Source organism: Desmodus rotundus, chromosome 8, assembly GCF_022682495.2.
Source record: "Desmodus rotundus isolate HL8 chromosome 8, HLdesRot8A.1, whole genome shotgun sequence".
NCBI classification, from domain to species: Eukaryota; Metazoa; Chordata; class Mammalia; order Chiroptera; family Phyllostomidae; genus Desmodus; species Desmodus rotundus.
In genome coordinates this window covers 15,932,897-15,949,477 of record NC_071394.1, presented here as the reverse complement: position 1 = coordinate 15,949,477, position 16,581 = coordinate 15,932,897, and the positions used below count along the sequence as shown (strand labels likewise).

General features: G+C 37.0%; 1 protein-coding gene across 1 annotated transcript in view; it reads right to left on the bottom strand.

The window, feature by feature from the left end:
* EIF3H (eukaryotic translation initiation factor 3 subunit H) overlaps positions 1-16,581 on the bottom strand; it is an 86,259-nt gene that overhangs the window by 61,955 nt on the left and 7,723 nt on the right. The window contains exon 2 of the mRNA XM_024572035.4: positions 5,358-5,514. Within this exon, the coding sequence (XP_024427803.1) occupies positions 5,358-5,514 (157 nt within the window). The remainder of the gene's footprint in view (positions 1-5,357; positions 5,515-16,581) is intronic.

Sequence of the window (16,581 nt, the reverse complement as noted above, 5' to 3'; positions counted from 1 at the left end):
TGTCCACTCCAAGTATGAAAAGTATGGATTTGGCTCTGATGCAGAATAAAGTAGGCTTCTTATATCACCTGCAACATTAAACTTGATTTAGTCTGCTGAAAAACAAGACAGTGAGTTACTGGATCTGTGTTTAATTCAGTGCACTTTATAACATTTAAGGAACTCGGTTGTATAAAATAGTATCTGAATCTTATCAGATGAAAATATTTTTCTCTTTTAGCAAGCCTTGGGTTGCATGTCTGAGAAAACAAATTAGTCTCCACTTCTCCTGAGCTTGGTAATAGTGCCCCCTAATGGGAATTTCAATATGAGCTTTTCTACTCATTTTTTTAAAAACCTGTATTTTGTAGTATGAGCAAGTTTATTTCACGTTCAACTAGAAAATGAATTCTGTAATATAAAAGGTGACAAGATTTAAACCACTCAAAGGGGTTATAACATGTTCAACAACAAAATGGAAATTCATGAACAGACACAAACAAGAAAAACTTCCTGCCCCAAGTTTTCTTGGTTTTGATCATCCTACTTAACACAATCTAAGGTAGCACTATACAAATGTTAATCTCATAAAAATTATCCTTCAGCTTTGTTTTCCGTACTCAGTAAGTGAGCAATTAAAATGTACTAAATCAATTAAAGATATTACAGAGCAAAAAAAATTGGTTCAGAAGGGAAATTATTCAAAGTCGTACATATCCTAGTAAGTAGAGAACTAGGATTCCCATCCCAGTTTCTTGGCCTCACAGCACTACCTTTCCACAATATCCGATCATAAGTCTGCAACCATGAATTAAATGCCTTTCTTCCCTACTATCTATAGACAGTTCCCCAAAACAGCAACAATTCAGTATGTGGGGGTTTTTCTTAAAGGAAAAAGGAACTTCGGTTAAAGCAAACACTACCTATTATTCTTACACTTTCCAGATGCACCAATGAAACAAACACTCAGTAACATCAACATTTTCATGACGGTGCCCACAATGCATTCTGGACTCGGAGTCGATGTTAAGGGAAACGCGCAGAAGAAATAAACAAACAAACAAAAAGGTCACCAGTTTATGATGAAAAGAAAGAACTGCCACCTTATTCGTCAATCTTATGACAGAGGAACAATAAGAAGAAACACTTCTATATAAAAAAGGGCTGGTCAAACTTTCTTAAAGTGCCAGACATTTACAAATTCAGGCTTGGTGCCCAGATGGTCTTTGTCACACCACTGTAGCAGGGATGCGGCCACTGAAAATACGGAAGTGAACGGGCATGACAGTGTTCCAATAAAACCTGACAGGCAACAGCAGGTCCACAAATTGTAATCTGCCAACCCCTAATCTCAAGCATCTCACTTTTAGACCACAGATTAAAAACTTCTACTCTACATGAGACACACACACAAAAAAACAAATTTTAATTTAAAAAATATTTAAGCAAATCAAACTATGTAATTAATAAAATTATGAAATATTTTTGAGTATTTTACTTCCATAAGGGAGAAGGCAGAAAAAAGATCCTTCCCTAAAGTCAGAGAGACCTGGTGGGCTAGCTGGTGCTGGAAGCCTTAAGAAGGTTGGCACCTCTCTGGGCCTCAGTTCCTCACCTGTAAAATGGAGCCAGTACACGTGCTTCTCTCACAGGGAGATGAGAATCAATGAGAAAATAAATATTAAGTGCTAGCCTGGTGCTTGCTCAACAACAATAAAAAATCCTTCCCTGAAAAATTTAGTTTGAACAGGCATAAAATCATGGAAAAGCAGTAAGCAAAACAATGGACCTTTAGCATAACATGCAAAATTATTCTAATCTAGGATATACCCATATAATAGAAAAATTTAGCTCTTACCTAGATTTGATATAAATCTAATAGTGACTACATACTAATGCCCATTCAGATAAATAAATGGATTAAGTGACACAGCTTAAATTCAAGATTACTACATAAGGAATGAAGAAACAGACGGTGTTATCTTTAATCTTTCAAATGTATAATAAGAAAAATGGCAAATCCTACTAACTCTGAAAATAGGTCACGAAAAACAAACTTAGCCCTGGCCAGGTAGTTCAATTGGCTAGAGCCTCATCCCAATATGTCAAGGTTGCAGTTCAAGCTCTGGTCAGGACACACACAAGAAGCAACCAATAAATGCATAAATAAATGGAACAACAAATCAACCACCCCCCCCCTTCTAAAAATCAGTAAAATTTTTTTTTTAATTTTAAACATATTTAGTTGTTTTACCCAAAAAGATGATCCTGGATACAGGAAAGTGATGCTCCGCGCTTAATACCCTTTAATCAGTGGCTTCCACTTCACTACGTATCTAAAAGCAGCACCATACAGTAAGAAAATCCTGAGATATAGAACCAGGCAACCATGAACTTCAATCCCTGTTCCCAAATCCCAGTTAAGTGATAGCTATTTGTCTTACTGAGCATCAGTTTTCTGATCTGGAAAATTAAACAAGTGAAACCTTCAACTGTGCAGAGTAGCAACTGATTACAGGCAATGCACATTTAGTACGCAACACACAATGTCCAGCAATTTTTTTACTGTTTAAAGCTAAATTGATATTTCTCCTCAGTGTTATTAAAACATTTTTAATGAGCTTCTTAAAGTACATGTTAATGAAATAGTATATTGGTCAATCACCTCAAGCCCACAAGAGAAGTTAGCTTCCAACGTTTGAGATCTAAAATTAGTAATACAGTTTGCTTTGTTCACCTACTGTAATTTCACTGAACATTGTTTCTTGCCCATATTCTAAATTGAGAATTTTATAAAACAAAATTAATTACATAAGAAAACTGTGTAACACAAACTGCCCATGAATGGATTCTGCGCCCAACTGTACCACTTATCTAAGTAACTGAGAGTAAGTGGCTTCAAGCAAACCTCTCCGATTCCTCACTTGAAAAACCAATAAAAACTGTGTTAGCAATCCCTAGCCCATTCTCCTCTTGTCTTCTAGCTCTGAAACAGTTACTCCTGCAATACAATTATCTCCAGATATGCTGAGAAATACAGAAAGAGAGATTTCCTAACGCTGCCAGAGTGGACTACAGAGAAATCCCAACCTCAATCCTATGGCACTACAGTTCAGATGAAATATCACTGTAGTTCAGAAAAAAGAGGGCGCCTTTGACCAGTTAAATTTTATGTTACGTGTTTTTACCACAATAAAAAGGAAGAAAAATAAAAAAGACACATACTGCACAAAATACTCAAATGCCTAGAATAAAACAGCCTTGGTTAGTTGCTAGAGGTATTACTTCAATGAAAAAATGATTTTTATAGACCAAACTGCATTTTCAAGGTACTAACCTTTAGCAAGAATATACTCTGTGTCTTATTATATGTTTAAGGTACTAAGAGGATGATGACATAAGTAACACTTTATCCAAGTTAAAAGGTATATAGAAAGTTATGTAGAAAATAAATGCCTAAAAGGAATTTTTTTAATCTCACAATAGCATCAAATCAAATAAAATATTTAAACATAAATTTAACCACACAGTCAAAAACACTTGTATACTGAAAACCATAAAACACTGCTAGAAAAAGGTAAAGACACAAATAGAAACACTTCCTGTGTTCGTGGAGTGGGAGATGTAATGTTGTTAAAGTGTCCATATTATCCAAAGTGAACTACAGAGTCAATACAATCCCTATCCAAATCCCAAAACTATTTGTTTGTGGAAATAGAAAAAAAATCCTAAAATTCATGTGGAATCTCATATGACCCTAAATAGCCAAAATAATCATAAGAAAGAAAATAATAGATGGAGGCCTCACACTTCCTGAATTCAAAACATAATACAAAGAAATAGTAACCAATGCAGGGTGGTACTAGTGTAAAAGTCCTAGAAGAAAATATAGGACAGAAGCTTCAAAACATTGGTCTGACAATGATTTCTTAGATATTATACCAAAAGCAAAAATAGACAAAATGGATTTCATCAAACTAAGAAGCTTCTATGCCGCAAAGGAATCAATCAACAGAGTGAAAAAGCAATCTATGAAATAGGAGAAAACCGTTGCACACCATATAAATGACAAGGGGTTAAGAGTCACAATATATAAAGAACTCATACAACTCAACAAAAACAACAAAAATCCTAAGAAATGAGCAAAGAATTTAAATAGACATTTCTCCAAATAAGTCATAAAAAATGGAAAATAACAAGTATTGATGAGGATGTGGAAAAATTAGAACCTTTAAGCACTGTTAGGGGAAAAGTTCTTTAAAAAGTTAAATATAGAACTACCATATGATCCAACAAATCCTATTTCTGGGTATATATCCAAGAATTGAAAGTGGGACCTTGAAGAGATATTTGCATCATTATTTGAAATAGCCAAGAGACCGAAATAACCAACAGATAAATGGATCAAGAAAATGTGGCATTTAGACACAATGGAATACTACTCAGCCTTTAAAAAGAAAAAGAAAAAAAAGAAAAACCTGTCATGTATTACAACATGGATGAACCTTGAGAACATTAAGTGAAATAAGCCAGTCTCGAAAAGACAAATACCACATGATTCCACGTATACAAGGTATCTATCTAAAGCAGTCAAACTCTTGGAAACAGAAAGTAGGATGGTGCTTGCCAGAGGCTGGGGGAGGGGGGAAAAGGGAGAAGCTGGTCAAGGGCTGCAGAGTTTCAGTTTTCACAAAATGAAAAAGTAAAGATCTCTTGTACAACAACCTGCATATAGTTAACACTACCACACAGCACAGTTAAAATTGGCTATGAAAGTAAGTTTTTGTGTTTTTACCACAATAAACAAAGTAAGATATATAGAAAATAAGCCCTGAGAGTTCAAACAAATAAGAACATATTTTCAGCTCGATTCTTCAAAAAATCATTTAGAAAACCGCTCTCACCCTTGGTGAGCTGCACAAAAATAAAATGCTTGAACAGAATCTCATTCTGAAGTAGGTAACTCATCTCTTCAACAACAGTAAGTCACAATATCATAGAAGAAAATGGATGCTGCACACGTAACCATGATCCCTGTCCTTCACAATGTCAGTTATTTGGCAAGCGGATTTCATAACGGGAAGGTCAGCATCAGTACAGCCCCTATCCGAATTACTAAAATGGGAATCACAAATTCCAAATTAGTAAAGGCCAAACTAATGAAGTCTTTAATCTACATTCGCATGTCAGAGAATTTTATAGTTTTTTCAAGAAACTCAGAAATCAAGTGACCTAGGCTAGGTCGACAGGCTCCCTCCCAGTAACGGATATCAAATGTTGGGATGAGAATTGTATTCATGATCACATGGTCTGGTGCGAATTATGTTAATAACCAGGTGTGCACACTGCAAAGACACATTTGAGATGAGAAGCCTTACCTTCATCAAACTCAGCATCGTCTTCCGTGTGCTGGGGGAAAGGAAAGCAGTTGGTGATTTCCAGCCGATCTTCTACAACCAGGCCCAAAAGCACTCCTTGAACCACTTCGGTTCCTTGTCCTTCCTCTTGATAATGTTTGATTATCTTTAATACCACCTAAAAGAAAATACAGAAGTGAGCTTAAACACTATTCTTATAGTTTACATTTCCTTTATTTCAAAAAAATAGTAATAATAATTCATACTAATGGGTTTCAAGACCCCACAAAATCTTATCAGAGGACTAATTAAGTTTCCTACAAATCACTTCTTTACCCTCACACAAACAGGAGAGCACACACAGCCTGAAAGTACATGTGAAACCCTCAGAGTCTGAAGATATGTCAAAACACTCACGTACAGCACCAATGCCTTTCAGGTCAAGGCTCCCTGAAGGTCTCAGGAGTTCTTCCAGTCAAATCAACCAATAGCACCTCAACCTGCGGTTATTACAGAAGTGACCCTGTTAACCTTTGTTTGCAGGAAGACAATTTCTTGACATAGTAGAACCATCAATAAGGCAGAAATAAGACTTCAATTATCTAATGCCTGAACGCAGAGCTGTTCCCGATAAGTTCCAACCTCTCGAGGCGGTTCACGAACAGAGCACCTCATCAGTCAGAGGAAGCAACGACAGGAACGTGCACCCAAGAGGGAGCTGACCAGCAACAGAGAACACAAAGAGAGCCGAGACTCCAGCACCCCGTAATTTTCTCAACCAGAAGGATGCACCAAGTCACCTCTAATGGAATACCCAACTCTTACATTACTCTCTCCTTTAACACTTCCATGAAGATAAGGAGGTAACCACTGCATGGCTGAACAGGCAATCATTCTAAAAGTTCACAGTAACAGTAATCATTAATAAAAATTCCTACAACGTGCAGTTATTAATATTCATCAAGTGCTTTGAATAGTGCTTGGCACATAGTATTTATTAAAAGTAGTAATATAATTATTTAGTACATGCTCCTGGCCTGAAGACTAAAGGTCAACATAGTCTAAAACATAATAAAAAGTTCTCAGAGGGAAAAAGTCAAACAAAATGATAATTAGTATTTTACTGACTACTGTTTCATTTAAACGAATACATTATTGATAAAAATCAATCATCAATAACCAGTTAATGAATGACAACACGTTACAACTATTGAACATTATATGTCAGACAATATTCTAATTATTTTACATGTATTACTGACTCATGTAATTCTCACAATCACTTTAAGAGAAAGGTATTACTATATTCTTCTTTACAAATAAGAAAACGGAAGCAAAGAGAAATTAAATAAATGACTATGGGTCACACACCCAAGAAGCAGTAGAGCCAAGATTTAAAGTCAGTCAAGCTCCAAAGCTTGAGTGTACACCTTAAAAACAGGGAAATGATACTCCTATCAGTAACTCAATAAATAAAACATTAAGTTAGTGATAGATGTGAAGCAAAGACTTTGTGATGAATACTTTACAACAAAATGATTTCACACCCTCAAGATCCAGACCTCATAAAGACAGCAAGTAGTTAGCAGGGAAAAGAGCTTAATGTGAAAGACCACCAACTGATGAGACTGGCAGCCCTTCAGCACTGTGGAATGCCAAGGAAGTGCGCAAACCGCACAGGCTGCTGTGTCAAAGACCTCTCCATTTCTGGAAACATACAAAGGGGAACAGTCACAGAGGTATGGGTGTGAGCTCCAGCTCTCCAGCATTTCCTAGCCGAGCCCTTGGGAAGGCTATTTATTCCTCATGAGCCTTAGACTGCTAATTTGCAAAATGGAGCTATGTCATGGCACTGTTGATATTACTGAAAATGAGGCAATGTACGTAAATACTTTGTACAGGGTGTGCCATATAATAAATGCTCAATAAATGATCCGCAGTACTGATTTTGTCAACAAAAAGAAAGCAAAACTATTTAACTCCTATTCAACTTACCTCTTTGTCAAGGACAATTATGTTCACACTTAAAAAACAGAAGAAACATGAGTTAGTAAGAAAGGATAAACAAAACTAATAAAGAATTATTACAAAGACACCTATCAACTTGCCTAGGTTGCTTAGGTTCCTGGCTACTTGACGCTATTAATGGAATCACTGAACCACTGTTCAAATCAAAGTAAATGAGAGATGCTAGAAAACAGATGAACTAAGTGTAGAAATTCAGACAAATTCTAAAACTGACTCCTAAACAGCTGACTCCCAGGTGTGCAAAAAGGAGTATTGATGACCAGGACACAGCATAGTTTCACGAAGATGCCAGCCCTCCCCCCCAAATCCTTCTTTTGTTTAAAAAAAAAAAAAGTAGGAAAATTATTATTAAATTAAAAAATCAAGTTATCATTGTTTAACACTGCCTCAACTCTAATAACAAAAATGAATGTTAAAGAGATTGGGGAAGGGGACAATGTAACCAAACAGCACAGCAGCCTGATATGCCTGCCCACAAAGTCAATGCATCCTTTATCAGCACCAACAGCAGTCCCATGCTCCAGGAGAAATTATCTCACCTTGCAGCATGGCTGATTCGGTTCTCTACCATGGCCAAAGAGAGCTTACCAGTAACAGTACCCAACTGAGAGACGGGAAAAGCACAGAGGGTTACTACCTGGTAAAGACAATCAATGCGAATGAGTACGCACAGAACAGGGTAATTAGAGGAGAGAAAGCTTAAAACCCTGTGAGGAGGGCAGTTCAAGGAATTAAAATCTCCCTTCAAGGAGAGTCCATCACAAAGAGCTCTTCCCAAACAGTGAGGCACTGGAGGATGTGTCTTACTTAGAAAAGCAAACTTAGGACCAGAGGTGATGGTTTCAGAAAAGAAGTTTTCAATTTTAAGGATGAATTCTCATGGGCTGGGCGAGGAGGGCAAAGGGGGAAAAATTGAGACAAGAGAAATAGAATAACAATACAAAACACTAAAAAAGGATGAATTCTCTCTAGCATTTATTAGCTGTCCAAAACAGAAAGCCTTCAGAAAAGGCTTGATGACCATTAAAATAATTTCCAACTAGAATATGTATGATGTAGCCATTCGAATGTAATCTGATGGGATAAAGCATTCAGGAAAAAAATACTTTTGGTCAAAACTAAGCTGACTCATTCTTCATTTTGACATTTTACGGCCTTCCTATTTCCTACATACACACTAAAATCTCTATTCTTTTGTTCAAAAATAATGTAGTAGAACTACATGACAAACTTGAGAGTACATGTCAAAAGGAAATTCCTGATCAACTAATTGACATACAGGGCTTTTGATATCCTAAATAACCAGGAATTTACTATATACATAAAAACCTTCCATACGTTACTGGCATTTCTCAGTGATAGAACCAATGTTTTGCTCATGAAGAGATGTTTTACATCTACAACACCCATCCTAGGTCTGGGCACATAAAAGATACCCATAACCTATTTGCTGATGGAATGAACGGTAAACTTTTATCAATCACTTATGATATGTTAAGCACTCCACTAAGTACATTCGATGACTCAATTAATTCCTAGAACTACTCTGTGAAGCCAGTAATATTATTTCCCCACTTATCTGACAGATGAGGAAACAGGGAATCTAACACAGACTAAATCAGAAAGGTGAGATCTGACTTTGACTCCACAGTACTGCTCGATAACTGAGTAACTTTAGATGTCCCATATGTTTATGACAACAAGGCTAAACCAGACAGAATGCAGTGGCAACAGGTCTGAAAGAAATCCCTGAAACTGGGTTGCAGAAGCAGGCAGGTGTTCGGTGTCCAATTACAGGGTGAGGGAGCAAGACCAGGCTATAGGGAAAGGAGCTGGAGGTCAAATTTTTCTGCCCTGATCACTGGAAGTCGAGCAGCATCAACAGGAAACCTTCATTAGCTGCAAGAATGCAATACAGCTTTTAATCATCACCAGCATTATTCTCACAAGCCACAAGATGGGAATGTTCCACCGCAAAAGTCCCATTTTTGTCATGCTTTTTTCTCCCTCCAACCAATCATGTCTCTGTCCATAAAACAGTGCTGATACACTTTTAATTAATCCTGTTTAATTAATTAGCTCCTTGTTCTTACTTAAAAACAGATACAGGGAAAGCTTAATAGTTCTCCAAAACAAAAACATGCTCTTATACGGTACTTTGTTTCTAAGTGTCATAAATTACCCCACGCACTCAGCTCTGTAACGACACTCACTCTCAGCTTATCAAAGTGGCCTGGGGAGCTTTCTTAAACATGTAAGCGAAGAGGGTTCTTACCCTGACTACATATGAGAGTCATCAGTATTTAAAAAACAAAACCAAACAAAACCAACAAAAAAGACTGGTGCCTGAATCCACCCTCTGAAACTCAGAGTTAACTGATTTGGGCTGGGATTCCTACATTGACTTTTTGACTTTGGTTTTGGTTTTTTGGAGGGAAGGGGTTGTATCTCCCAATTTTTAGTTTTAGATTCTCCAGGTGATTCTATTGTTCTAGTTCATTCTAACTTTTAATGAGGGAGTATGGACCAGCCTTGCTTTTTTGGTTTGTTGTAAACTCCTCAGGTGATGATAATGTACAGAACTGAGTAAACCACAACTTCCCCTTCCTATTTTAAGACTCCCTGTGTTGTTTACAAGTGAGTGCACTGAGAAATACAGGCTCAAGAGTGAATTATTTTGTTTGTAAATGCGTAAACATCACCCCCTAGTAAGAGGTACTCGAGCCCTACTAGGGAGAATCTCCACTGACGAGAGCACAGTAATGCCAGCCTTCCATCTGAGAAGCACGCGAGGGTTCTGCAGCAGACACTTGTGCTTTGTGGCTTGACTTCGTATTCAAGACTGCTGATAAACTAATGCTGACCAGTCTCCTTTGTCCTATGAATCCGTGGGTAAATGAAGATTTTTCCATAAATTACACATCAAGGGACAGAAACCAACCAGCAAAACATTAAATTACCAAATTCTCCAAATCTCCAAAACTGTCATTTTCAGAGTCTAAATGCTTATGAACCTGCCTGGTTTGCCCTGCGGAGTATTGCTCTATGAACAGGTTAGCTGTCTTTACAGCTGCCTCCCAGCTTTCTGAGGTTCACACATTCTCAGGTTGGGTGGATCTTAGCAAGGAATCCCAACTTGCAAGATAGTAACCAGATGTCCTGTCTGCCGAAATTACCCTAGAGCAGGGGTCCCCAAACCCTGGGTTGTGGACCAATACCAGTCCATGGCCTGTTAGTCACCAGGCAGAGAGGGAAGCTCCCCTGAGCTCCGCCCTCCTGTTCCAGCCACCCTGCTCCGCCCCACCCCTCGATAGAAAAATCAGTCCCTGGTGCAGAAAATGTTGGGGACCGCAGCACCAGAGGAACCAGTTGTTTCTATTATCACTATTCAGTGCAGACAATCTAAAAGAGCAGATTATTTTGTAATTTATTTTATTTTTTTAACATTTTATTTAGGGAGGGGGGAAGAAAGAAAGGGAGAGAAATATCGGTTAGTTGCCTCTGGAATCCGTCCTGACCAGGGGTTGAACCTGCAACCCAGGCATGTGCCCTGACCGGGCAAGAACAGAAAGCCTTTCACTTTGCCCAACAACGCCCAACCAACAACTTACTATTTTATAGTGTCAGGCTTCTTTTCTTTAACTGGATTTTTTCCATTACCATTTTGTCCCTTTACACCCCTCTCCCCCCAGCAATCACCACACTGTCATCCATGTCCATGAGTACTTTTTCCTTTTTGCTCAATCCCTCCACCCCCTACCCTCCCCCTACCACTTAGCTGTCATCCTGTTCTCTTTGAGTCTGTCCCCATTTTCCCTGTTAGTTTAGTTTGTTCATTAGACTCCACATGAGTGGTCATGTGGTATTTGTCGTTCTTTGACTGGCTTATTTCACTTAGCATAATGTTTCCAGGTCCACCCATTGTCACAAAGGGTTAAACTTTCTTCTTTTTCACAGGTGAGTAGTATTCCACCATATAAATGTTCCATAGTTGGAAGGTCCAACATTCTCCACTCATCTGCTGATGAACATAAACTGTCAGGCTTTTTTTAAAAAAACTACAAGCAAGAAAGGGTTTCCCTTCTAAGATGGAAAGTATTTTTAGTATTGTTAATATAAAAAACAAATAATCTAAACTATCCAAACTAACTATATACCAGCAGTCAATAAACCGAAACTTTGAGTTAATAAGCATGATGAATAAAATCTTTCATCCTCCCTAAGTAAGAACATTTAGCAGAATCTCCAAGACCTTTCTAATAAAATCATACCAAAAACTTTCAAATCCACACTAGCGAACAATTTAAATCTAGACGAAATAAAAGTTATGCCATCTGATGCCTTGGAGTAATTTTCTATCAAATATGATGTCTGCAAAAATCAGTTACTACAGAAAGGTTTGGAAGCCCTGCCCAGAATCACCAGAATTCTGTTATTTTCAAATTACTTTGTTCAATCTTTAATCCATTCATCCAGATATTTTCTCGTTAGTGATTTGTAAGGCCAGTTACCCCTGCCAGGCCCTGGGAAAACAAAACTAAACCAAACACTAAACCAGGTCTTTGATATCACAGGGCTCGTATTTTAGAACAGCAAGTCTCAAACTTTTTGGTCATAGGGCCCTTTATCACTCTTAAAAATTAGTGAGGATCTCAAAGAACTTTTATACTGATGTTTATGCATTAGAAATTCAAACTGAAAAATGTTCAAAATATTTACTTTAAACAATAATAAATGCATTACATGCTAACATAAATTTTATTTTTATGAAAAATGTTTTCCAAAACAAAAAAACTGAATCTGGATATAAAATTGGCATTGCTTTACATTTTTGTAAAACATTTACATTTTCAAAAAAAAAATTTAATCAAGACAGATCTCAGTGTTTTACTTTTTTTTAACCCTATTTATGTCTAGTTTAAGAGAAGGTATTGATTGAATTGTCATACCTACTTCTGCATTAAATCTTCTATATCATACACCATGTAGCACCTGGAAACCTCTGCTAAACACTAACAAAAGTATGAGGGTAAAAACGACAAATAGTGTTTAAATATATGATAAAAACAGTTTTCACCTCGGAGACCCTTTATTAAGCATGTTGGGGATGCTCACCCTTCAAGAACCACCATTCTAGAATGGCAATTATGAAAATTAATATGATTACAGATTGTGAAATGCTATGAAGAAAATAAAAAGGGGAATACCAGAGAAGTAACCTTGAAGAGTATGATCCAGGAAAGCCCTCTTTCTGAGATAATACCTGGGCAGACAACTAAAGAACAAGCAGTCAGCCCTGTGAAGACCTGGGTGAAGAATTTATATGTCAACTATGGATTTCAAATAACACAGGGTCCAGCACAAATAACGCCTTTTTTATTATAAAATATTTTATTACAAAATCATAAGCATGTAATTCTGTAACATAACAATATCACACTCAAGCACACTATATGACATTTTAAGTGAAATTTTCAAATTAAAACTATAAATTATCACACCCATATTATTACTCTGCCAACCACACTCAAGCAGGCCTTACTTCTGCCAGACCCTCTAGTTTAAATAAATATGCTAGTATTTGCTTTTCATAAAGTACACAAGTTACATTTTAGGGGAACAAAAAGGCCTAGGGATGGATGAACACTAGATTGGAGTAGTACATTTTCATGTTTTTACCAAAATCACTGCTTTATAGAATAAACCCTATCTACTGGCAAAAACAACTATGTAAGATATCAACATATAATTCAAGACTAGCAATTTTATACAATTTCTGTTGATGAATTAAGAAGCACAGTATATTAATAAAGTCCTTTCAGAAAAGGTTTACTATGGATTTTAATCACCAATAATATCTCTTAATACTAGCATCAGGGTCAATATTCACCTGGTGAACTTTATATCCATGAAGCTGCCACCTAAAATTCCTCTAATAAAGGTAGCAACTTTTAAAAATTCAGAATTAAAAAGCCAATTATTTAAGAAATATACCTGAAACTTTTAGGCCTTGCAATATGCCAGTTCAAAGTACTTTAACCCCACCTATTCCTGTGCACATGTAGAAATGTTGAACAAACTGCATTTCTAAAATGTTTAAATAGAGGGCCAACCAAGCTCGATGAAGAAACTCACAATCCAAGCATTATCTCTGTGAGTTAATGCAGCAGTGAGCAAAGGAACATCAGACTTAACATATAATCCCCAAGAGCTAGTAGCTGGGTTGCAACCCAATCTCCGTCCTGGGTCAGGAGACAGGGTCTTAAGCTTGTCGGAATCCAGGAAGTGGAAACTGAGACCTTTCCAAAAAGCTAAAGCTCCATAAAAATTGTTGGTGGAAAGGTAAAAAACGATCATTTCAGTATCTTATAGTTAAACATAAACTTCCTGCATGACTCAAATTCCTATTCCTAGATTTACCCAAGAGAAATTAAAAAAAAAAAATCCACACAGACATTCACAAATGTTCATAGTAGCATTATTCAAAGTAGCCAAAAACTAAATGCAATCCAAAGTTCTATCAAATACCAACGCAATGTCAGAGATAAAATCTCAACATTATACTCAGTAGAAGTCAAAATGCTGTCTTCTGTGTCTTCCATTCGTATGGAATTCTAGAAAAGGCAACCTGGAAAGTGGTGGCCTGGGACCAAGGGAAGGGGAGGGCACTGACCAAAGGGCACGCACTCCTTTAGGTGAGAAAGCCCTTATTTTACATCACGATGTGGTGGAAATCATATACTTATTTAAAACTACCCCGGTGCATCACACTGTACATTTAAAATGAGTGGATTTTATTGTGTATGAATATACTTGAACTCTAAAAAACTATGCATACTTGAAGGTCTGCCTGATGAAGATATAATTCGTAGGTGCAACCAATCCCAACTTCATTCTCAGTTTCAGAGTTCAAGAATCCCTCGAAATGCTGTAAGAAACTAGATAGTTCCTATATTATATCCCTACATTATGTATAATATATCTTATATATCTGTATACAAACACAAATTTATAGCAACTCAAGTTTACAACAGCCCTAGGTAATCAAGTTAAATTGTATCATTTTAGAAGTCAAAAGTATAACATTTACAATTTTTCTATTATTTTAATGTACTTTAGAATTTAATGTCATTACATAATAGATAAGCTGCCTAGAAAAATCGGCTATGAAAAATTCACTAGAAAAATGGATAAATGTTTAAGTGTTTAACCCTCTACTACCGATAAAGACATGGTTAAAAGAAAAAATCCACTTCACTCAAAGTTCTACATTAACGAGTATACTCAAAAGTGTATAAGCATTAAAAGTGAATATTCAGACCTGAAGGCCACAAACCTCTTAAAAGTCACATCCAATATTATGTGTCTATGTATTTACAGGCATTTTCTAGGGGGTGGCAGAAGCCCGTGGCATTTGTCAGATTCCCAGAGGCCCATAACAAAGGGTTAGAAAGAGCTTTAAAACCAGTAATAGCCCTGGCCGGGTGGCTCAGTTGGTTGGAGCATTGTCCCATGCACCACAGGGTTGTGGGTTCGATCCCTGGTCCAGGCACATAGGTAGGTTGTGGGTTTGATCCCTCATCAGGGTGCATATGGCAGGTAACTGATCGATGTTCTCTCACACTGATGTCTCTCTCCTCTCTTCTCCCCTCTCCCTCTAAAATCAGTAAAACATATCCTCAGGTGAGGATTAAAAAAATTCATACTATTAAATATTAAAAACCTATTATATACATGCAGTTATGCTTTTATTTTTGTATGTACAAGAATAGTGTGGAAGGACATTTCTTTTATGAATTTTTGCATTACCTATTTATAGTAAGCATGTATTTGTTATTAATTCAAAAAACATCAGATAAAAAAATAAAAGGAAAATATTTTTAAATACAGCAATCACTGCAATTTGCTGCATGTAATTTCACCAAGAACAAATGTAATTTCCTTTTTTGACATTACTGCTGAGTTGACATAGTGATGTGAATATATCTTCATTTTAGCATGTTCTTTTGGGCATGTTAAAGTGTATGAGTGAGTAAGTGGCTTTGAAAGGAGAAAAAGAGAAAACCCAGACACTATAAGCCTGGGCACTGGCTGACTTTAAATTCTAATCTCTTGTTGATATGATTACTCTTCAACTCCATTCACATTTGTTGCTGCGCACACATATAAATTACCAGAAAATATGCCTATGTTCACACAACCAAGGGAAGAGAAGTAACTTCTGGGCATACAGACTAGTTTTCAACACGCAGAGAGATCTGTTTAAGAGAAGAAGCCTAACCTAAGCCAACTGTAAATCAGCAAAACATCAATTCAAACTTTGTGCAAACTGACGACAGGAATAAATCTTCGCCATGAGAAGCGGCAGGTTTCCACTGTCCCTGTAACACACGTAAGAGGATCTGCTGAAAGCCCGGGTGAAACGACTAGGGATACAGCAGTTTTAAACGGTACCAGCTATCATTTTTAACCGTCCTTTACAAAGACAGCTGCGTTCACAGAGAATGCTGAGACCGAAACCTGTCCTGAGCAACTGGAGTAAACACAGGCTGAACCTATCTGCTCATCTTTTTACACGGCTCACAGAAAAAGAAATGCTGAAAGTACTGGAACATTTTACCACTGAAACTAATAAAAAGTAAACTGAGTATTTTGTGATCACAAGTCTTTTAGATATGGCTCTATTAAAAGTTGAAACTCTGATTATAGGAAGATGCTATTAGCTAAAATAGGTATGAAAATCATTTACTACAGTGCTTCTCAAGGTATCAGTGGTGAAGAACTCATCTTCTTCCAGTCCAAGACAGACCAGTATTTTAGTGAAAAACAGAAAAACAACAAGCCCAGAGATCACACTCTTGGCCATCACAGCAATATCAAATTGCTATAAAAGGTTCTGAATACTCCCCCTCAATCCTGTGCTTATCCCGTACAGACCAGTAACACTTTTTGGTAGCCCTGGTTCATAGAGCTTGTAACATAAGCAGGGAGACAGTTTTCTCCCAACTCCAGAAGTTGACCATTTAGATTTCATAATCAAACACTTCTGAATTTATGTCGCTGATAGGCAGTCTCTCAAAATTATCAATAGATTATTAAATCAATAGATGTGAGCACCAACCCCACAGGTTTCTCTACGACCCCTTACTGTTTCTATAAAAAACTCCTACGCTGGGGTCAGCCCACTGTTCTGTTTGGATTTTATTCTGAACATTGT